This window comes from Drosophila subobscura, chromosome U (genome assembly GCF_008121235.1).
Source record: "Drosophila subobscura isolate 14011-0131.10 chromosome U, UCBerk_Dsub_1.0, whole genome shotgun sequence".
In the NCBI taxonomy this organism is placed as follows: Eukaryota; Metazoa; Arthropoda; class Insecta; order Diptera; family Drosophilidae; genus Drosophila; species Drosophila subobscura.
Window position 1 is genome coordinate 3,086,385 of NC_048534.1, and position 23,493 is coordinate 3,109,877.

A 23,493-nucleotide genomic window follows, 5' to 3' on the forward strand; every position below is an offset into this window, starting at 1 on the left:
CCAGTATGTACTAAGTCAGTTTTTTATCGGCAAGCTTTTGACCGAATGAAAAAAAGAAAAAATACTAACATATACCAAATGTTGGTAATTAACCAATCAACAATTTTCAAAATTTTCTGCAAGGGGTGCAAAAAGTGGGTATTTCAATTGAAAAATTTGTTCGATTTCAATATTTGAAAATTTGTTGTTTATTTGTTTTATTTGTATCTCTTTTGTCTTATGCAATAAAACCTATTCAGCGATGCGATAATAAAATGCACGAAGCTGTTTGTCAGCCTTTTAGGCACAAGACTAATCTTGGTTAAGCATTGTGCATTCCACACATTTCCGGTGTCCTCTTGGTCACGGTATGAAGCTTGAAAACCAACTCGTGACGTTTGGTACCGCGAATAGCCCCACAATACCCGCACTGTCCTGGGCACTGCTGCGCATATGTATAAACACAGCACGCGGTTGGAAGTATTTCATCTTCACATGGTCGACATGGTTGGAGGTGGTCCTGGTCCGGAGCGATGTCGATGAACTGCGATGATGGTGCCGATGCCGAGGAGATGGCTCGCCCTTGCCCTTATGGTCTCTGAGTACTAGGCGCTCATAAGGACGGATAGACATAGATAGACGGATAGATATATAGACTCGGCTATTGATGCTGATCAAGAAGATATATACTTTGTGGGGTCGGAAACGCTTCCTTCTGTGTGTTACATTTTTTCCAATCAAATACAATATACCCTATTTACTCTTCGAGTACCGGGTGTAAAAGAAGGTTGGGTTCCTTGAGGGACAAAAAGGTTCGATTTTGCACTCGCGAATTAGGATAAGCCTAGTACTCAAATCGAAAAAAAAACTTGCAAAAAATATATTGCAAATTTTGCTAGCAGCTGAGTGTGACCAGAGGTGAAAGCCGCATTCCGTACGGTTACACTTCTCAGGCAGCTGTGCTGTTTTGTTCACCTTTTTGAAAATGTGTGAAAATATAATAAAAGGTTAATAAAAAAATGAATGCAAAATGGATCTATGCAGGAGATTATTTTAGTGAGACTGGCGTCTCTTGCATGATGGGAGGAGGAGGACAATCAGCGAAATAAGCGAAGACAACTTTGATTAAGCCCATATGTATATGCAGGAAAGAATCCAGGACGGTCGTTGTCTATACATTTGAGTACCATAAATCATAAATACATATGTATATGTTTTCATTAATGGAAACCCATGAAACGATACCCTATGTCAGAGAATTTGCATATGGCTGCAAGGACGTGCCAAGGATTATTTGCTCCCGTTGCAAAGTTGTAAAACGGCGCCTCCAAGCACCCTTCCATCGCCCCTTGGCACGACCCTGTAGTACTTGGTCCCAAAAGGAAAACAACTTAAAATATTTTGTTAACAGCACAGCCGGGTCTGTGTCTTGGCAACATGAAGATACTGGCGTTCAAATAAGTTAGGCAAATTAAAAATGCAAATAAATTCAAGATAATCTCATTAATCTATAATAATTGTTTCCTTTTTTGCCGTTTGATGGCCTTAAGCTCGTTTAGAAGCACGGTGGTCATTTATCTTTCAACTTCAGCGGCATTGTTGCCTCCATTTGATTGAAACTTTACTCTCTCTTAGCTAGGTACCCTCTCGGAAATTAAAACAAATCTTTACTTTTCGAGCTGCTAGCAACATACCAACGAATAACACACAAATACTATCAATACCACACAAATACTATCGATACCACAAAATACTATCGTCTGACTTTCTAGATTTTTTCGGCCTGTTTTTTGTCGATCTGAGTACTGCCAGGCGAACAGCCGCTAGAAAGTAACTTGGGCGCACAACATTTTCTTATCGGTTCCATACGAATATCATCCTGATTTTTTTTGCGACCCCTTTTTTCGATAGGAGTACTAGGAGATAGGTAAAATTTTTAATTTAATCAAGGAGTATTTTAATAGTTATTTTGAAATAAAGCTCCTGCTATGACCCGCTTTTAATGTTATAATTTCTAAATAATAACAGTTTGTGGTATTTGGGATATAATTTTTATTTTTTCCCAGTTTTAGTTTAAATATGTATCGTGCTTGTATCGTGACTGGCCTGACGTTTGGCTTGATGCTGTCCTTGGGCAAAAAGGACAATGCCCATAAGTCGCTTGAACTCCTTAAAAGGGGTTTATTGTTTTGTCAAGTCCTTCTTAGATACATACTAAGCAACTTTATTTTATTTATGCGAGAACCAATGAAATCTGCAAACCTGTTCTTAGGACCAAGTGATAAATAGTCGTTAATGTTGTATGTAGTATCTATGTTTGTAAGTCATCAAATACATGTTTGCTCAGTATTATTTACACAAAAATGTAGTGTTTAGGGTTTATGAACTTATAGTCTGGCGTTGAGTTAAGCAGCTTGAACTAGTGGAAAGGAGGAAGGGGGAATTAATCAATCTAAATATTTATGTTAGCTAAATGCGAAATTTCAAATCATCGGACATTAGTATTGGTTTTGATTTTCAACTCGAGTTTTTGTTACAGAAATTTAACTAATACAAGTACATACATATACATATATATTTTAGCTAACCTATATCTTCTCTCAATACATTCACTTATACACAAATCATTAAAACCTAATTCGAAAAGCTACAAAATGATTTTCTTCCTTTTTTGTTTGGGGGGCTGAACAAGTTTAACAAACTTTAAATAAGGCCATAAGCAAGCTTTGTTGCTCTTATTGAATTATTACATAGAACATGTCCGACAACTATAGTTATTTAGTTAGTGTGATATTCCGTTCGGATTGCTTTATAAAAAGTGAGGTTGCGCTGCAGCTTAGTAGGAAATCCTTTGCTTCTTTTTGTTGCGGGTTACTTACTCCTCCTATTCGCGATCAATTACGTCACATTTAGTGTTTATTAATTTGTTTATTGGAAGCTGAAGGATATACCTTTGAATGTATTGTATGTGTGGTTTAGACCTCCTTGTTAGTGGCTCAAACGATAGATAACTGAATGTCGCTCCCATAAGCTCAGATATATGATGTATGTATCATTTATGTGGATAGTATGTTGTAAAGCTTGGCTTGGTATCGATAGATAGAGTTGAAAAGGTTGGCCAACTTGCTGCTGGTATTTATGATTTGATTGGGGGATTTATACGAATACGAATACGAATACGAATATGCTTTTTGTGGTGTTTCAGACAACAAGTGGAGGGCCCTACTGATATATGGAGATTCTGGCTATGCCATCGTACAGACACGCCCGCTAACTACTCGAAGAATAACTGAATATCTCGACTAACTAGACGAGGGCACTACTACAGCACTACTACACACATATGAATGTCCTAAGCTAGTTTCGCGCTGTGATGGAATGACAGATTGGGATGGGATTATAAGTTGTTTGGATAACTCCATTGAGATTGTAGTGCCCTCGAGGGAAAGTATATTGTATAGAGTTTAGAGTTTAGAGAACAATGCATAGAAGCCGCTTGTAAGCCATCGAGGGAAGGAGCAACCTTCACATTCGCGTGCTCTCCAGGCCACATCCCAGGGCGTCGCTATATAGTGAAGCGTGTGGAGGCGTCACGCTTCCAGTTCTCCTGGGCGTGTTGCTGCCCTTGTTGCTGGCGATGCTGCTGCTGGCCTTTAATCAACTTGCTGGCGTGGTGCGGGTCAGCAGCTCATCATCATCCAGCTGGGCGAGAGCTGCCGGCGAGCCGACATCGATGGTGGTCACCCGATTGCCGCCATCGGCTGCGGAGGGCAGCTTGATAAACTCGCTGTCCGTATGCACCGGCATGATGATGCAGACGAAGCTCTGGCCCGTTTGCGAGTCCCGCGGGTGCAGCGTCACGGGATGAAACTTGTCAGTCTGGCCTTCGGTGTAGGTCTGTAGGCGCTGATAGATCTCCGGGTAGTGCTTACGCAGCAGCACTCCTCGGCGTGACAGAATGTCCAGGATGTTGGACAGGATGAGCTCGCGACTCCCAGGCACTGCCCTCAGGCCGGGGTTGAAGGTGAGTATAAGGATTTCAGTGCGTTCTGGCACGGCTACCACGGCCAGGGGCTGTTGCAGCGCCTGCTGCTGTATCTCCAGCTCCGCCAGGACACTCTTGCAGAGCTTAAGCTTTGCACAGCGCGAAACTAGCTGCCTTTCCCAGCGTACGGGAGCCTGTCCCATTCCTGGCGCCTCGGAGACCACGCAGATGGCCACGTAGATCAGCATCTTCGACTCCGGTTTGTACTCCGTGCTCAGCTTCAGTAGCTCCGAATACAGCTCAAGGCCCATCTCGGCGGGCATCAGGTCAGGCCAGCGCACGTAGGAGGCCTCTCCCATGCACTGGAAGCCGTTCTTGATGAATCCCTCGGCGGCCTCTGCGCTGCGAAAGAGGACGCGCACCACGCCTCGTCCCTGGGAGATGCTGCCTTTGCGGGCCAGCAGACTGAGATGCCGCTGCGAGTCGAGGTCGTCCTTGCAGGTGGCTAGCACCTGGCGGCACAGGTTGGAGGCACGCGAGTGCAGGCACGCCTTCCGATGCTTCTCCCAGTGGGCGCGCCGACACTCACGTGAACAGTATAGATGGGAACAATTGTGGCATGATTTGTACAGCTTCTTGGCATCGGCGGGCGTGGCGCTCTGCTCGCATTTGGTGTTCCGGCAGCGGATCTGCAGTCCCGGCTCCCCATTGAGCTGGCCCCCGCTTCCGCTTCCGCAGCCCTTGTCCGTGTTCGCGGAGTCGCCCAACGAGACGCGCCTGCTCCCGCTGCTGGCATTTGTTTGCTGATGTCCCGATGCTGCTGCTGCTCCTGCTCCTATTCCTGCTGATCCTGCACCTGCTGCTGAACCAACTCCGGCCGACTGCGATTGCGATTGGTTGTGGGACTGTGCTTGGGTCTGTGCTGTCTGCTGCTGTTTCTTCTGGCTGGGGGCGTCTCCCTCGCTGCGGCGCCGCAGTCTCTGCTGTTCGGCTGCCGATAGCACCTCCAGCTGTTGGCGACTAGCTGAATCTCCCGCTGCAGAAGAAAGCGAAAAGACAGAGCACTAGTAAGATCTTTGTTTATACCCAGTTCCAAGATCACTGTATAGTTCAACTGTAACAAACAACAAAGAGCATTCAATGGCGGAGGTGGAGGTGGTCAGTCATCCAACATGCTGGAAGGAACGGTATGGGGGCGTAGAGTTGTTCATGTAGTTTCTTTTTCTCAGTGTAATTCAAAGATATAAATGATGGTTAAAGAAACTACACTAAAAACTAAATCAAATGGAATATAAATGAAACTGTTCTTTGAGGATTATATATTTGTATGGAAAAAGGAACAAAGGAAGCTCCCAGAAGTGAGCCACGGCTCGCTCAGTGAGTTGTCCTTTGATCCATGGAATATAACGTTTGTAAGGATTATATATTATATATTATTATATGCGAACAACAAACAAGAACGGAATTAGTTTTTGCCTATACCCATATTTGCACTTTCTTTCCTTCACTTTATTTTTTGTAAGGTTACTTTTTAGTTCAATTTGTGTAATGTTTCTTTTGTTTTGCTTTTGCTTTTGCTTTTGCTTTTGATTTGTTTGGGTTTATATTGGAACAAAAACTTACAGGTGCATACCTGTCGTCTGCGTGGGTGCCTTGTTATTCGCTTGTGTTCTGTTGTTGTGGTTCTGATGGTTGTTGTTGCTGTTCTGGCTGTTCTGGCTGTTCTGGGACGAGGAGGCTGTTGGTAGTCCTAGAAGCGAGGCAAGGACATCTTCTAGCGATGCGCTGCTCAAGGAGCGTTCGGGCGCTACTTTTACCAGTTTATATTTGTTTGTTTTTTTTCATTTTCAATTTACACACACAATTTTACGAGGGGACAAAAAACGTATAAGAATACAAAAGAATGGAAATCAATCGTTAGGCTTTGGAGACGCATTAGATGATGGTCTTATTAGCTAGAGAAGTGACTAGGGTTCAAGGATCGTTAGACTGTGCTCAAAATTACACTGAGAAAATGTGTGTCAAGTGTTAAGAGTTTCTAGTGACAAAAGAAATTCATACAAACGTGGACTGGAAAACGAAAAATGAATACAAAACTTTCAATTGAAATGAACTGAAATAAAATAAAACATGGGAAATTCAATATATAAATCAGTTTTTATTATATAGCCACCATATAATGCAAGGGCTTGGCCAGATTGTAGTGTATATAATCGTATGTAAAGCACGTATCTAATAGTCTATACAAAATGTGATATATGTATGTATGTAGTTCCAATATTTGTATATTGTGTGGTATAAAATATATGTATATCTTCGTTGCATAAATAATCAATTGCGAGAGTTTTTATAGCACGCTTAGGTCTCAAACATTCTTTTCAGACCTCGAAGAAGAAGGATGAATTTCGAAGGGTGAATTTATCTAGTTTTAAAAACCGAGCCTAAAATAGAAAATTCCAGAATGATGTATGGGGAGAAGTTGCAATTGAAATGATAATGATAATGGGAATTCATAGCATAATTATCCAAAGATAAAAATACTATGATCAGGATTGTGATTTTCGATGACAAAATTAATAGTTAAAACTATGTTAATAATACAATAATTAATTGTAGACCATTGCTTTGTGTTTTATTTAAAAATTAAACATAAAATTAAGGCATTAAATTTAATAAAATTATTAAACACTACATTTGAGCAAATTGTGAATTTGTCCAAAATCGCACAACGAAAGAAACGGGAATTTCCTTTGTTTAATTTACAGTCGATTTAAAAATGCACCCTACGACATTAAAATGGTTTTGTTCATTAAAAATTACTAGACTACTATGTAAACAGACAATCAAGTGTAGAAAATTGCATTTTCATGTAGGGAGTGAGGGTGTCGGGTGGAGAGGGGAGAGGGGACTCGTCGTTACTCTACAGATGTATTAGATATACAATAGATATACAATAGAATTCTGGCTGCTGCTGCTTGCTCTTTTTCATCTAACGACAAAACGAATAAATTTGTGTGATCTGAATTGAAAAAGAAACGGAAAACAAGAGCTAAGCATCGCATCTGGAAGCTACTTCCAGCTACTATTGGGTTGGTATCTACGAGTGGTTGGTGATCGGAGTATTCAATTCAATCGGATAATTCAATTGTCAGATATATATGGTGGACTCACCGCCACCGCCGCCGATTCGGCTCAGTCCGTTCATGCGTAGTGGCGGCTGTCCAGCGGCTACCACCGACGACGAGGTGGCATCCAGATGGGGATAGTGCTGGTGCAGATAGAGCTGCTGCTGCTGGTATTGCTGGTACTGCTGCTGGTACAGCTGCTGCTGGGCTGTGGCGGGGGGGCTGCTGTCAATCACGGGTGTCTGCGGCGAGTCCAATGGTCGTGTGCCCACAAAGCTGCTCTCAAGCCAGCACTTTCTGTTTGGAAACATACACAGATACAAACGGCATTCGTTAGTGGGAGTCCTGGCTCACATATTCTTACAAATTAAATTGGCAAAATCAATAAATGACATCACAGTCCGACTGCACCGTCCTGCACTTGTGGCTGCCACAAAAGGGGGGCACGAACCAGTGTCACTAACCTCCGACAACTCTGCTCAAATTGCGGCACTCGAAAAACTCTTCGTTTTGTGCGTTTGCATGTGCACCCTTTTAGCTAATTGAACGAAAGGATTTGCAGAATAACTCTCGAGCTCCTAGCTCCTGGACCCTTTTCGACGCTGTCTTCTCCGTTTATATAATTTCTTTACTGGCACTTTTGCGACTGGGCAATTTTCGTTGTGATTTTTCCGTCTCTGATGAAGCGAGCGACTGGCAGCAGACGTCGCACACGAATGAGAAGCGGATGCGGACAAAAACAGCCAAAGAGGCCAAAAAGTGGGTGGCCCTCGGGGTCGCCCTCGAAAGTTGGGGTTGTCCTCAGCGATACACAAAAGATGGCACCACAGAAAGAGAGCGCGCGAGACACTCGCAGAGAAAGAGAGCAGAACATATGGAGAGCAAATGTGGTGGTTGGATGCTGGATGCTGCTCCGGGCGCCCGTATGGCGGCCTGATTACAGAGACAACAAAGAAAAGTGAAATTCCAGATACTCTGGAGACGATACTCGAAAAGGGGTACAAAATATAATGTTGGAATGTTATAGAAATTACAAAGGTTGATGTTTAGGAATCTACAAGCAGAGAAGGATCCCTTCTGAAAGAGTGTTTATCCAGATACAACAACTCATGTCATTGGGAGATCCTAAAGCTAACAAAATACAGTGGCTCTTACATGACATAGGGCTTGAGTTGGGTACATATACCCACAAATATTTCGAGAAAAACGGCAACTAATGAGGGTTTAAAGGGGATTTCCATCTCCATCTATAACTCTTTTAAAGCCTCGACCACTTCAACTTTGTTCTATATACTACGTGGTTTTCTTTAGCACCCTGTCTGCCAGTTTTGCTCTACTTCAGAAGTGCTACGACTGCTATTGATTTTTATAATGATTGAGGGAGGGACAAGGAGGAACTGCAGCAACAGAATCGAAACGTGTACAAGTGGCCTCCGCTGATTGCATTGGGGCGCCCGCCCCGTTGTGTCAGTGGCAGCGATGGGGAGACCCCACCTGGTCTTTCCGATGACCTGCTCCTGTTCGGTAAACGTATTTATACTCAGGTATGCATACCGGACCGTCAGTTGCATGGCTGACATTTAAATTGCTTGGCAACGGACAGCAGTCCGTGGCATATGAGAGGCGAAGCGACGGAGCAGGCAGTCAGGAGTGAGGTGGGAGTTGGGCTGAGTCTTTTTATGTCGCTGTATTAATGGTATCAAAGGTGGTCCTTTGAATGGAGTACACGAGCAGGGAGTCAGGTCAGGGGATCCAAGAGGAGTGGCAGAGCATTCATCCAAGCAGAGCACTAGCTCTGTATGTGCCACAGAGTTCTCAATCAATCTGGCTTTGAATGAGCCACCGGGCTTTGTGCATACACGAGTACGAGGCACAATACTCGAAAGATGTAAATATAAACGCAACTGATTCCGATTGCCACATGCCACATGCCACAGATACGGATACGGATACAGATGACCTACTCTTTGCTCTCTATAGAGGCATTGTGTGTGTGGCAGGGAAATATTAATCAGATTTGTTAAGGAGAGCAGCACTCATAATTGAATTGCTGGGGGAAGAATCTATTGTCAAGGGAGGGAAAGCCAGTGAAAGGAAAAGCATTTAAGGGAAGAAGAATGTGACATGGAAGAGCAAGTTCTCAAGGGAAACTATTGAAGGGAGAAACATGACTTAAATCTTTACATAAAAGTGTGCTGTAGCTGCCAACTGCTATTACTTATGATAATCTCATCATCATCTAACTTGAGAATTAAAGAAGGAAAAGCCATTCAAAGCAAAGGCACTTTGCTCAAAGAGTTGAGAGTTTAATCTTCAGCTTTGAAGCTTCAAAGCATCCATAATTTATCCCGCAACGTATTAGACTCCTTCCTGCAATCATGTTCACAAAGATTTCTCTCTAATTTTCCATCTCTATCTCTCTTTTCCTGCATCTATTTGACCTATTTATATTCCCCATTTTGGCACTGTTCCAAGTGCTTCGAAGGAGCAAACTTTTTTGCTGTAAGCGAGGAAAGTTTTTAGTGTTCTTTGTTTAGTTGGTTTAGTAGCTGGCATTAGGGAACACACACACACACCGATAATACAAGTAAGAACGAGTAATATTTTGGATTAGTCACAGATGTTAGCCACATGGAGGAGGAGGAGCCTCACCGTTGCGGGGGCGTCTTACCTCTGACAGAGCCTCGTTTTCTTGTATTTCTTTTCTGTTTTTTGTTTCTTGCTACTCGGTTTATGTCAATTGGTTTTTGGTGGTGCTGCTGAACGGTGGTTGTGGTGTTGGTGGTGCTTGTGGTGCTTGTGGTGGTGCTGAAGACTTTTACAGGTAGCTACGCGTTGTGTGTGGTTTTTGAAAGAAGAAAATTATAAATGGGAACATCGAAATGGGGCTCGAGTCTTCTCGAGGGTGAAGTACGGTGGGAGTTTGAAGATGGGAAGAATGGTTTGCAGATGGATTTTGTGGGTGCTACAGCTACACACTGGGTGGGGCGAGGGTTGACAATAGGTGGATGGGATGGATCAGTAGATGGATACGACAGATGGATAGATGATGGCACCACAACATCGACAAGACAGCAACAAGGAAGCTTTCTAGGTTTATATTAGCTCTGATTGTCGTTTAGCTCGGAGCAAAAGGAGCAACGGGCAGGAGACCGCTGCCTACCTCGAATTCGGACTGGCGGATCGGCTGCGATTCTGCTGCTGCTGCTGGGACAGTTGCTGGTCATTCACGTAGTGGACAATCGCCGAGGTGACCTCCTTGATGGAGCTCTGGATCTCTGGCGTTACCGCCTGCAGAGTGCGTCCGCCATTTGGAGCCGCCGACGTGGGTGATGGGGTTGTGCGTTGTGCCAGCAGAGAGCTGGCGAGACTGCGGAAAAGAGAGTGAAATTAGCTCAGGTCTCTCCAGAAACGAATGCTTCACCGTACTCACCGTTCGTGTGGCGTCCGCTGGGATAGCTTCTCCGTGCTTCGCCATCCGAGATACGGCTGGCGGTAGGAGTTCCTCAGGACGCTGCTGTTGTTGCTGGCCACCGACATGAAGCTGCTGTTGATGGGCGCCCCACGGGCGAAGCTGCCACGCTGCGAGACGCTCGGCGAGGTCTGTGTGGAGTTCAGGTGCGAGGTGGACCACCTGGTGGCCCCCACTCCGCCCTGTCCCTGTGCCTGTCCGTGTCCGTGTCCCTGCTGATGGCCATGGGCATGCGCTGCTCCCCCCGCCGCGGAGCCGCCGCTCACACTGCTGCTCTGGCCGCCATGGTGGCTGTGCGCCGAGGGACTCAACAGCAGAGGACTGCGATCGGAGCGCTGCGAGTGCGAGCCAAGCGAACTGAGCGAGGTCGTCTTCGAGTTGAGTCCCTGCCAGCGGCCCGAGTCCTGGGTGCGCTTACGCGTGAAATTACCCGGCCGATAGCCGCCGCCAGAGGCCGCGGTGCCCCCTGAAGCCGCACCTTCGGCCGCCTGGTTGTAGGCACGGAACCACTCGGGTATATTCAAACGCTGCAGCGAGGCCTGGACACGCAGCTGATGCTCACTCAGGGCGGCCGGATTGTGATCGTGCGATTTCTGTAGCTCATTCTCAGGGGGCTGAAATGTATTCGAGACGAAAGAACATAAAAGTTAGTTTCCTGAATGGATTGAAAGGTACTTCTTGAAATTATATTGCTTGCAGATATTTATTACAAAAGAAAAAAGAAAAAACCCATCTTAATCATCTGCCAACCCAAAGATTGTCACCCACAAAAGATTATTTATCCACAGAGAAAAGTTTAGCTCATGGAGGAACGAGGGACAGGGGGTCTTGTGCCCCAGACCTAACCCAATGCTCCATTTACCTTGTGCCTGAAATGCATTCAACGGGAGCTCCATGCCACATGCCACATAACCCAGAAATGTCATGGAGAAAACTTTTCTCTCGCTGTTGGTTTTTTATGCAGTTCATTGTTGTTCCCACAGAGGGAGTGCTGAATGTAAAAGGGCCAGGCCAGCAGGCAAAAAACGTCTGTTCTAATGCCAAAGCTCTTCTTTTATACATATATGAGCCGCAAGAAGAACTTTTTAGAGCCAGCCGCCAGTCCGCCCGACTGACACAATTGAATGGAACACAACGCCACCCGGCAACAAACAAACAAACGAAATAAAACTGAAAGTTTTACCCCCGAGAATACTGGACGGAAGTGTGCCCCCGATGACTCATCATAACTGAGAGACAGTCAGAGACACAGAACAGAGGATGTGTGCCCCGAAATATGTGGCAGCTTATATCATCGCAAGTGTCGGTTTATGCCAAACCAACGAACATAACTCCTGGGCATAATGTATGCCTGGGTCTTACAGTAATACAAAAACTATGCAGGATTCGTAGGAGAAACGGAATGGGCGGAGCTAGGTGGTTGTCTGTGGGAGAACCTGTTGATACGAGCTTGTTTTATGGGGGAATAGGGCAGAGTTTAACACTCGAGTGGGAAGAACAAATGACGTATTTCAATTGTGTATTAAAATGCAATATTAGAAGACAAATAACGAGCATTCCCAACGATACCCCGCAAAGACTTACAGAGAAGTCAGAGAATGACTCGCAGCTACTCTTCCTTACGTTTGCCCACTAAGAGCAGCTTCATCTGTTTAAAGGCAAGTTTTTTTAGTTCCAATATGTCGAGACACTAAGCAGGTTTTAAATAGACCTTAACCGACTGCTAAAAGACCTTTTCTCAGTCTAAAGCCGCCTCTTTCTTAATAAAGGATTTCAAGAGCATTGCAAAAACCTTAAGACTGCAGCCCAAGTGCAAACAATGCCCTCCACCCCGTCACAACAAACCCCTCTCAAAGACCCCTTTAGAGGGTACAAAGTGTGCCAACATTTTGCCTTGGCTGTAGCTTCGGCTTCAGTCTTCAGGCCTCAACAGCAGGCAAAGGACAAACGAGAGACAAAAGTTAATCACAGTCGTCAGTGGCACTCGAGGGAGGTGGCACACAACAGGGGGCAGAATCAGGTGTGTAAGTGGGTGTGTAGGAGGCGGAGAGGAGAGGAGAGGAGGCAGCGTCTAAGCTGCCACAGCCGGGTGGCATGCCGGCAGCAAGAACAACGCCGTCGTTGACAATTGTTTTGCCTCCGCCCCTGCTGCGGCTGTTGTTGCGGCTTGTTGCAGCTGCTGCAATTGAATATTCTCAGAAGAGACGTCAATGGGGGAGCAGCCGAAGGCGGAGGCGGAGGCGGCGACGGATGCTGAGCTTCTCAGAGTCAGAGGCTGTGACAGTGTCATCTCCCGATTTGGGTCATATTTCGTTTTGGCAGCTGATTGTGACAGTCCACAGTCCACAGTCCGCCAGTCATAAAGTTATGAGAACAGCTTTGTGGGGCGAAGCTTGGAATACCCCTGAAGGTTGATTGTTTGTATAAAAGGTATGTACATACGTCAGTGATTTATAAAATAAGAGTTTAGCACATGAAACTACATATTTAATGTACCCCAAAGAAAAACGTTGAAATGCTCCATGGAAACGGAGATGTTTTCTCGATCCACGAGTGAAGAAGTTCAAGAAGTATTCCGCAAAAATGTGAAACTTCCTATTGCTGTACAAGATGAGAAACTGGGAAAGGGGCTGCTTCTTTCCTGCGGAAACCCCATTCAAGTTCCAATACTCTCAGCATAGTATCCTCGAATATTAAGAGTACAACAAAATCGAATGTTTCCTCGTAGGCTTTGCCATAATTTACCTGATCGTATTGCAGCATAACTCACTATATGGCTGACAGCATACAGTTGATTCAAGTCTTGTTATTCCTTTTGGATTTCGATGTTGAATTCGATTTCGATTAATAATTTTGAAATTCAAAGGACGTACGTTTTAAATGAGAACATTTGACAAGTGGGACGGTTGATGGAAAGTTTGATACAAAAATCCAAGGCAACATCCAAGGCAAAATAAGGTAAAAGCAAAAGGTACGAAAAAGTAGAAAGTGCTAAAAAAAAGTCAATTAGCATACGCACACGAACAAAAGACGGTAGACCCACACACACACACGCACACACACAGCCATACATATGGAAGAGGAAGTCAATAAACACACACGCACGCAGAGTTAGAGGGAAAGAGAGTAACAAATAGAGAGCGAGAGAGAGAGAGAGGTAGAGAGAAAGAGGGAAGTGGAAGTCACACCCAAAAAGAAAAAACAGTGTGCCTGCCTCTCGGCCGCGATGGGATGTATAAATATTTGATGAAAATAACTTTTTGGCAATTATTTATTTTTAATGCATAGAGCAGAGTCCCTTCTATAAATAGGAGAGGGGCGCCCCATCCATAACTGTATGCTGTGTGACCTTAAAATAACAGGCAAAGGGGGAAAGGGAAAGGGAGAGGGTAGGGAAGAAAAGGGAACGGGGCAACGAAAAAGAAGTAGAAGCACGCACCGACACGAAATCGAATAACGAATAACGGCACAGCGCGCGCATCACTTCAGATTTTGATTGTAAAAAAGAGGAAGAGGGAACAGCAGGGAGTACACGGAAGAGAGAAAGGAAAGAGGGGGCCGAAGAGGGAGCGCAGATAAAAGTGCCAGAGAGCACCCTCGGGCCAGTAAGGGGACACACAGTTTTTTAGGGCTTCCTCTTCTTCTGTGTCTCCCTGCCTACGATTTTCAACACATTTTCTTTTGAGCTGCGAAAATTAATTAATCTAATTTGGCTTTTACTTGAGCAAACATGGCGCGCGCGACATGCAACACCGACGAACAAAAACAAAAACAGCAGCAGTGCTGCTGGACCGGACACACACACACGCACGGAACGCAGGAGGCACACTACGACGTGCCGTTGCCCATTTCCGGCGCACAAAAGTAAGCTTCGCTTTTGGACTTGTGATAGATACTGCGGCGGGCGTCCATCGTTGCTGCAACAAAACCAGGAAGCGCCGCCACACGCCAAAGCAGTCGAAGCAGAAGCAGCAGCAGCAGCAGCGCAAGTTTATGGCAGCTTTTTGTGCGCATGTCCGTCCTTCCTTCAGAGAAAGCTCTCTTCTACCCCTCTGATTTTATGGCAGCACAGGATGCAGCCGGAGGGACGCCCTGTGTGCACGGCTGCCTACACCCTGTGTCGAAAAACATCCAAAACATAGGAGCAACAGGCAGTGGCAGCAGCAGCCACACTGGAAGCTATCGTGGGTAAGCAGAGGCATGAGGAGAGAGGGAGAGGCATTTCTAGGGTCGATGTAAGAAGAGGCGCCACTTGGTCTATCTATTTTTAGACACAAGATGGAAAAACACTTTGAAAAAAACGGAGTGGGGGAGCCAGGGAATCCCTTGGAACATCAACGACAGGGCAGATTATCGCTCTCAGACGGATGGGGACCACATGATGGGAGACAATCATGTCACTGGGTCGTCCGTCGCCGCCCAACAAAAAGTACGGGAAACGGAAAGACAAAACGGCAGGGAGGCAGCAGCGACGGATTTAATGGGGATAGATGTCGATATGCTACAGACGGAAGACAGTGTTGATTCTATGAAGGGTTTACATTGAGATTTACACCAAAAATCGATTGAATTCTGATTAGAAATATGCCGTCAACAGTCAGATTGTAAAAGGAGAAGCTAGGGAGACATATTTTGTATCTTTTGTTGCAGCAAAATATTTATTTTAGAACCCGTTAATGATGCACATTCTTGGGTAATTAGGCTTAGGCAAAACAATTTAGTGGTGATGAAAAATTTCACAAAAATCAAGCGCTTATTGTGTTAGACTGACTGTAAAGTAATCCACATGATGGTTTGTTCGAATGAACCTGCTCTTCATATAAACAAGTACAAAATATGTTCAACTGCAACGAATTCCTGTGAACATTCCGTGTCGTCAAAGTTGTATTGAATATTGATTTTTATACCCGGTACTCGAAGAGTAAATAGGGTATATTGTATTTGTGCGGATAACGGTTGTATGTAACGCACAGAAGGAAACGTTTCCGACCCCATAAAGTATATATATTCTTGATCAGCATCAATAGCCGAGTCTATGTCTGTCTGTCTGTCCGTCCGTCTTGTTGAGCGCCTGGATCTCAGAGACCATAAAAGCTAGAGCCACCAATTTTTGCATCCATACTTCTGTGTGCTCACACGGTTACAAGTGTATTTAAAAAAAGAGCCACGCCCCCTTCCGCCTCCGCAAAAGGGCGAAAACCTCCCAAATCTAAAATTTTGAAGATAGCAGAAAACTAAAAACGCCATTCCATAGGAAATGACCATATCTATCAGATCACCAAATTGAGATACGATTAGATCATTATTATAGCCTTAGCCAAACCCACCCCGTCCCGCAGCATTCACACTCTGCTTCGCGCTGTTTATGGCCTCTCCCCCTGACACGTCTCTGCCTCTGACTCTGCCTCTGCCGCGACTCTGCAGTGTGAGCTAAAGGAGCGTGTTGGCGTGAGTAGAGTTGTTGATGTAGATGACAGATGAAGAAAAAATGTTAAATTTGACAAATAACCGCTAAGTTGCAGATGTAGTACTGAGTGCCAGGTATAAAAGTTGTGACGCGTAAGAAGCGTCTCACACGTCCCTTCTCGTTGAATTTAATTTTTAAATTTCACTTCTTCTAGTTCAACCCCAAATATCTTCTGGAGTGGAAAATCACTCTACCAAAAGTCTCCTTTCAAAATCTTTTACCAATAATTTCCTCTCAATCTCAATTAGTTTTTCAATTTTTAATTATTTACATGTTTTGCAAACAAAGTATAAGTCTTAGGCTATGGCTATGTAAATCTATAGGAATAAAGCAGCTGTCAGATTTCGAATACCGAAATCGATCGCAATCACAAGGTCAGGTAGCGAAGTGCCTTGTCGAGGAAGCGCTCCTCGGCGGAGCCCTCGCTGCAGGCAATGGCCTGTCGGGACTTGGTGGACAGCTGGTACTGGTGCTGTATGGTCTCAGTCAGCAGCCGATCGCAGCGCTCTTTCTGCTCGAGGTGCTCGGCGGAGGGCGCCTTCACGTACTCCCGCTTGAGGACCATGCTGATGATGCGGGAACGTGTGGATCGATGCTTGGGCTGTGTGATCACCTGGGAGCGGGGACGCAGCGGAGGCGGCGACTGGGAGACGGCGCCATAGATGCCAGACTCTGAGGAGCCAGAATTGATGCTGGAGAGTCCGCCGCAGGAGCAATAGGTCACACTGCTCCTGGGCGAGTGGGCAGCACTGCCGTACGCCTCATCGTCGCAGGAGTAATAGTCGGGCGGCAGGTGGCTGCTCTTGTGCGCCGCGGGCATTGCCTCGGACACCGCGTAGGGTATGCACTTGGCCTCCATGTACATCAGTGGCTCATCAATGGCCTCCTCCGCACTGGGTGTGGGACTCGCACACCGCTCATCCTCCAGCTCGGCGATGCGCGCCTGCTGCAGCTTCTGTTGGCGTCTTCGCTGGCGACGCTCGTGCCGCTCCCTCTCCAGGCGGGAGATGGTCTCCAGGCTCTCGATGAAGAGATTCAGATCACGCTGGCCAAAGCGCGCCGCATCCAGGGTATAGGTCGTCGTGGAAGTCGACGTTGAGACCTTCTCGTTGAGGCTCAGGAATTGTGTGGAAATGTAGGTGGTGGCCATGGCTTTTGCTTTCGAGTCGATTTTGATCTATCGATGTGTTGTAGCTTTGCTGTTTGCTGTGCAACTGATGCTGGACGCTCCTCTCGCTGAGGTTTATATATGCTGCATCAGGTAGGGTGGATTATCCTACCTTCCTTGACCTGTGGCCTGTGACCTGGGACCTGTGACCCAACCAACCCACTTTACGCACACGCACTGCAGGTAGGAGGCAGAAGGTAGCAGCCTTCCGATGATGGGGCAGTGTCATTTGGGTTTTGCCCTGATTGCTTTTTAATTTCTGGCATTTCCCCTAATCCAAACACGTGTTCTGCCTGACGCTGTTACCGCCTGTCCTGTTGTAAGGTCGCTTTACCATATGGCTGGCGGCAGACCTCCATAAAATGCACAACCCGAGCAATTCACAATCCAATGGAATAGTCCTCCTACCCCTGCTCCGTGGGCCTCCTTCTGCTGGGACATTCGTCTGCTTTTGACACCTGGTCATGCATATTGTATAAATATTTCGATGGCAATGCCATTGCTTTTGCCCTTCAATCAGTACTCGGAACAATTTGCACTCTGCCCATTTCGTTCTGTTCTGTTCTGTTCAGTTCGTCCAAGGTGCCGTCGCAGTCCAAGTTCCAGTCCCAGTCCCAGTCCCTCATTGTGCTAAGAGTCTGAATCTGAATGCAATTTCCAATTCCATGGACACTCCACTGATGACACGAAGGGTGGAAGCAGAAGCGAGATAGGCGCAGAGGAGAGGTCGAATCAATATAAAACAGCACCAAGTTATACAAGAATTTAAGCTATAAGGAACCTTTAAAATAATGGGATGTCTGCGTAGGATATAACAGATGTTTTAGGTCACGGGAAACAAACCAAATGAAGTGGCTCTCGGGATTATCAAATGCCATGGAATGGGGTGTAGATTCCCTGTTTACTCCACTCGATCTAGTCAATCTTTTACATGGTCCAGCGATAGCTCAGATCTATGATTAACCCGAAGTCTATTCGCTGCATAAAACTTGTCAAGATCTTCAGATTTATAAGTACCATGACCCAAGAGCAAACCAAAGGCAATCCCAAAACAGGTACGCCATGACCTAAGGATCAATAGGCAGCCTGACTAAAATTGAGTGCCTAGCCTGAACCTCAACGTTAGAAGCCCAAGGATATACAAATACCTCCTGCAAATCCTTCTTTATCTGCAGACAAATTTCCATCAAGCAGCCAACCCTGACATGACATTTCTCCCAGCTTAAGCTTAGATTATGTTAATCTGGCGCTAATCCAAAATCAATAATTCCGACCATTCATCCACTTGCAAAATCGAGAATCATTCATCTTGCAACATGATTGATTACTAAGCTAAAAATGCATTTGACAAACAGTTATTTAGGATCCAACTTGGGTTTCCAAAAGAGTAATTTCAAAGCCAGACGACGAAGAGTCATTTAGATACCATTCTCTATGGTAAGAGTGCCAGATACTACATGCATTTTGCAGTCGCGACTGAAGAATTACATTAGCCACGGGGAGTGAGGGACCAACAGACCAACAGACCAAGCGACCATGTGGCCATGAGACCATCTCCCATATGGAAGCCAAGGCCCGTGCTGGCTCTATGGCTCTGGATGGGTGATGGAATGAGATGGGATGGCCCTTGTCTAGACTTTCTTTAGGGCGCGCGGCTCTTAAAAGGCGAGACATTGTCGCCAGTTGGCTAATAATTCCACTACAGATAATGACGTTTGCTGCTGCTGGTCTCTGCCTCTGCCAAAATCTTATCGAAAGACGGTCGGGTTCGGTATTTTGCTTTTCCGAGTGGCATGCAAATGGTGTGGCAGTGTGGCAGCTGCTGCTGCACTTTCAAAAACTAAGAGGGAGTGGGGATTCCGTTAAAATCCATTGAACTTCCAATTAAGCACGTTCCATGCTCCTGCTCCGAAGAAAAGTTCTCAAAAAAGGGGAGCACTTAACCCCTTGTTGGCTTTTTTATGAGCCACAAATTGAATGTTTTTTTTTGGTTGCCACTCAACAAAAATTAAATTAATTAATTGCCTTGAAAATAAAATAAAACGAGAAGGGACGTTTGAGACGCTTCTTACGCGTCACAACTTTTATACCCGGCACTCAGTACTACATCTGCAACTTAGCGGTTATTTGTCAAATTTTACATTTTTTCTTCATCTGTCATCTACATCAACAACACTGCTCACGCCAAAACGCTCCTTTAGCTCGCCACCCTCCCCTATAGAACCACACTGCAGAGTCGCCGCGGAGGCAGAGGCAGCGGCAGCGGCAGAGGCAGCGGCAGAGATGTGTCAGGGGCAGAGGCCATAAACAGCGCGAAGCAGAGTGTGAATGCTGCGGGACGGGGTGGGTTTGGCCACTGAAAATTAATTTCTCCATTGTGGCTATAATAATGATCCAATCGGATCCCAATTTGGTGATCTGATAGATATGGTCACTCCCTACGGAATGGCGTTTTTAGTTTTCTGTTATCTTCAAAATTGTAGATTTGGGAGGTTTTCGCCCTTTTGCGGGGGCGGAAGGGGGCGGGGCTCATTTTTGAAATACACTGGTTTCAGTGTGAGCATACAGCAGTCTGGTGCCAAAATTTGGTGGCTGTAGCTCTTATAGTCTCTGAGAACTAGCCGACAAACAAGACGGACGGACGGACGGACGGACGGACGGACGGACGGACGGACGGACGGACGGACGGACAGACAGACATGGCTCAATCGACTCGGCTATTGATGCTGATCAAGAATATATATACTTTATGGGGTCGGAAACGTTTCCTTCTGTGCGTTACATACAACCGTTATCCGCACAAATACAATATACCCTATTTACTCTTCGAGTACCGGGTATAATGAAAGCCAGAAAGTGCCCGCCGACTGTTGTTTGTTCGAAAATAATTTGATTTACTTACGATAGAAGGGATTTTTGAGACTTTTTTTTCATTTGAAATACGATATACATACGAAACGGGTTTAAATGGAGTTTACGCGGATGGGGGATACATACCTGTAATGAAAGGAAAAGATAAAAAGTGGAACAAATTAGTTAAATTGCTTCTCAAAGTATTTTTATGACTTGGAGCGGGGGAAATGGAAATGGAAAAGGAAAAGACTGCTGCACCCAGAAGAAGTGGCAGCGGAAGTATCAATTTACCAGAAAACAAACAACACACAGTACTCGAGCACATAAAATGTCAATTGGCAAATGACAAGACGCCCAGTGGGGGTGGGAATGGGTTAAGAAGTGGGATAGGGAGTGGGTTTATCAGTGAACGAAGAGCGCCTGCACTGCCCACCAATCAAGCAAAAGGCATTTTCAATTGCTTCAAGTAACAAACAAGTAGATGATGGACAATTTTTGGGAAAGAACAGTGGAATGCCCCAGAAAATGCATATGAGACCCCCCCTGAAAGCCACTCCCCTGCTAATTCCATACCCAAGAGTCAACAAAGAGACCCTCTACCATCACAACGGAATAATTCGGTAATACCCCCACAAATGAAAACAAATGAAAGCTGCAGCCACCACCGGCTGCTGGTGCTGGTGCTGCTGCTGGTTGCGTGCCTTCGATCTGATCTGGCCTCCGTTCTGGCTTCTGGATGTGATCTTTCCTCTATTTATAGAAGCATTGTAATAACTCCATCAGTGGAGAACGATCCCTGGAAGCAGCACTGCTGCTGCTGGTCTGGCCAGCATTAAAACTTCAAACAGATGTCGAGCGGCCGGTCGTCATGTAATTATTATTAATGTGCCACCCCCCGCCAGCACCTAGTGTCAATGGAGAGTCGCCTCTGATCTCATCTATGAAAAATGTGAGGCATAAATGTAATGGCTATTGGTATTCCTATAGCTATGACTGTGACTGTGACTATGGCTGTGGGTCTCTGTCTCTTCTGTTTTACATTACGCGCACAAATGATTGCCAGAGATTCTTTCACTTGTGCTGGGTGGGTCACTGAACTCACTCTCTTTCTCTGATTCTCTGTTTGCAAATTGTCTCTACGAGTGTATGAGAATAGAGGCGTCGTCCCATGAATGACGGGGCTTTGATGATAAATGGCACATGGCAGCCCCACTCGTATTCGTGTTCCGACTCGCATTCGTGTTCGTATTCGCATTCGTAGTATATCGAATATCGCACACTCAAGCTCTACTCTGGCGACCTTTTATGGCTTTCTTTCCAGCAAATTTCCCTCTGTTGCACTGCTTGAAAATTGCACTTGAGGCTTGCCGCCCCCACGCAGAAAAACAATCTACAGATTATTATGGCCGAGGCAGAGGCAGAGGCGTTTGAGAATGCGTGCAAAAATCTTGAAAATTCAATTGAAATTAAAGTGTGATTGCAGCTGAAATTTTGTTTGCAAATTGGAATGTGTCCCCTCCCCGCTGCCTTCCATTGTTAAGTAATTCTCTCACCGCTTCCACGAATGCGACAAAAAAGCTACAACAAAAGACGCGTGTTTCTCTGGCGATTCCGCTGTGGCTTTGGTAACGAATATTCATTCCAATTCTGTTTAGTTATCAGCGGAACTTTTACGGGGCTTCTGCTCCGTAATATACTATATGTAACCCAATTGAAATTGAGCATAAGCCGCCACCGCCGGCGCCGCCACACGCCCCACATGACCCACAGAGTGGCAAAGTGATTCAGAGTAAACGTGAGGAGTGCTCGTGTGTGACGCAGGCAAAGAAGATTGAGAATCCAAATCGAAATTGAATTTGTGTTTCAATTAAATAAGAAACAGCCAAGTATCTGCACTGCTGCTGTTGCTGTTGTTTGCTTTGTTGTGTGGGCAATGGGCCAAGTGAAATGAAAACTGCCGCACAATTAACTTTTCAACAGGGAAACAATTTGTGGCATGCGGCAAACGGCAGATAAACGACGAGATCCTTCACTCTCCCTCTCTCCCTGTGTCTCTTGGGGCCACTCGGTCAGTGGGAGTTCGTAGCACCTTAACATTTTCGCCATTCGCCCGAAAGGCAAGAGAAGGAAAAACTATGCCGCCAATTGCTGACTCAGTGACTGCAAAGGAGAGAGACAGAAAGATGGGGAAACTGCGAGGTAAAGTGCGTCTTTACATAATTCCCAATGGGGCAGGGCATTTGGCAATTGGAATTAATTGCCTTAAGCTCTGCGGCTGTGGCTGTGCTTGGGACTGGCACTTGGCACTTGGGACTGGGGCGTTAATCAAGCCTAATTGCTGACATCATCCCAAGCAGCGTTAAGGCCAATGGAGTGTCGTGGCTCGACTCAGCTTATGACACGAGAGTTGGAATGGGGAAATGTTTAGCTAGAAGATCTCCAGAAGTTGCAGTGAGAAATAGTCGAGGATAAGGGAATGTTTTGGAATTCGTACCTAGGATTCATCAAATAACAAACTACAATTGGGAACCCCTAAGAACTCCTCCATCCATCCTCCATCATTTAATCTACGAAATATTCTGCAGAAACCCTCGCTGGTAATCCTGCACATCATATGTGCTTGCCTCATCTTGCCTCCACTTGACGATCGAATCATTGCGTAAGCGCAAGCGTCTGACTCAATGGATATACATTTCACATAACGCCAAAAGTCGCGACTGGAATTTAAATAAACAAACAACAAACAGCAAACGAGTTCTATTACAATAAAAATAAAAACACAAGACAAACACAAATTGCACAAAGTCAACAGAAATCGAGTTCCACGGCTGAATCGAACCTCTGGGTTATCTCTCATTTGTTCATTCCACAGCAATATATACTATATATGTATACATATATCTGTATATACGATCGCAGTAGTTCTGTCAAAGTCAGCAGAAGGCTTGCCAATTGCTCGCTTGAGTTTTATAAATAAATATGCAATAATTTGCTCAGGGCTCTGTTGGTTTTCCTCAACACAAAACACAAACACACTTTCGCCATGATTAGTCGAAGTTGCTGTAATTGAAAGATGTCATCAATCATCCAGGGACCACAATAGAGAAAGGGACAGCGAGAGAGCAAGACCTCTGATGGGAGTATAATACATAAATGACCTTGAATATTTTGATGGATAAATAAACCATTTCGTTCTGGCTGTCCGACTAAATTAATTTCAGCCACAAAAAAACTATACAGAACACCATATAGATCTAGTATGTAGAATCCAAACAGAATACAGAATAGTAGAGCGGATATATCAAGCAGTTTCAACAATTGAGTGAATGAATCAACTTTGATAAGCCATTGGGCCAGTCTCTGTACGTATCGCTCAATGAGCACGAATGTGGGACACAAACTATGACAATTGCAACTCGGAGGTCGTACATTGATCGTACAGAT

At 45.3% G+C, this 23,493-nt stretch overlaps 2 protein-coding genes across 9 annotated transcripts in view; both read right to left on the reverse strand.

Moving 5' to 3' along the window:
• Nucleotides 1-23,493, reverse strand: part of LOC117902440 (serine-rich adhesin for platelets) — a 74,286-nt gene that overhangs the window by 11,862 nt on the left and 38,931 nt on the right. For 3 of the 8 annotated variants that reach the window (XM_034813823.1, XM_034813822.1, XM_034813825.1), the window contains 5 exons: nucleotides 10,523-11,175; nucleotides 10,253-10,459; nucleotides 7,136-7,386; nucleotides 5,598-5,771; nucleotides 2,647-5,000 (listed from right to left, as the gene is read on the reverse strand). In XM_034813823.1, the coding sequence (XP_034669714.1) occupies nucleotides 3,637-5,000; nucleotides 5,598-5,771; nucleotides 7,136-7,386; nucleotides 10,253-10,459; nucleotides 10,523-11,175 (2,649 nt within the window). In that variant the 3' untranslated portion in view covers nucleotides 2,647-3,636. Of the gene's footprint in view, nucleotides 1-2,646; nucleotides 5,001-5,587; nucleotides 5,772-7,097; nucleotides 7,387-9,829; nucleotides 9,918-10,252; nucleotides 10,460-10,522; nucleotides 11,176-13,306; nucleotides 13,374-14,281; nucleotides 14,301-23,493 lie in introns of those variants that run through there. The other 5 variants (XM_034813830.1, XM_034813827.1, XM_034813826.1 and 2 more) reach the window with 5 other exon arrangements.
• LOC117902451 lies at nucleotides 16,375-18,078 on the reverse strand. The gene has a single exon (XM_034813846.1). The coding sequence runs from the start codon at nucleotides 17,176-17,178 to the stop codon at nucleotides 16,396-16,398; it is 783 nt and encodes a 260-aa protein (XP_034669737.1). The 5' UTR covers nucleotides 17,179-18,078; the 3' UTR covers nucleotides 16,375-16,395.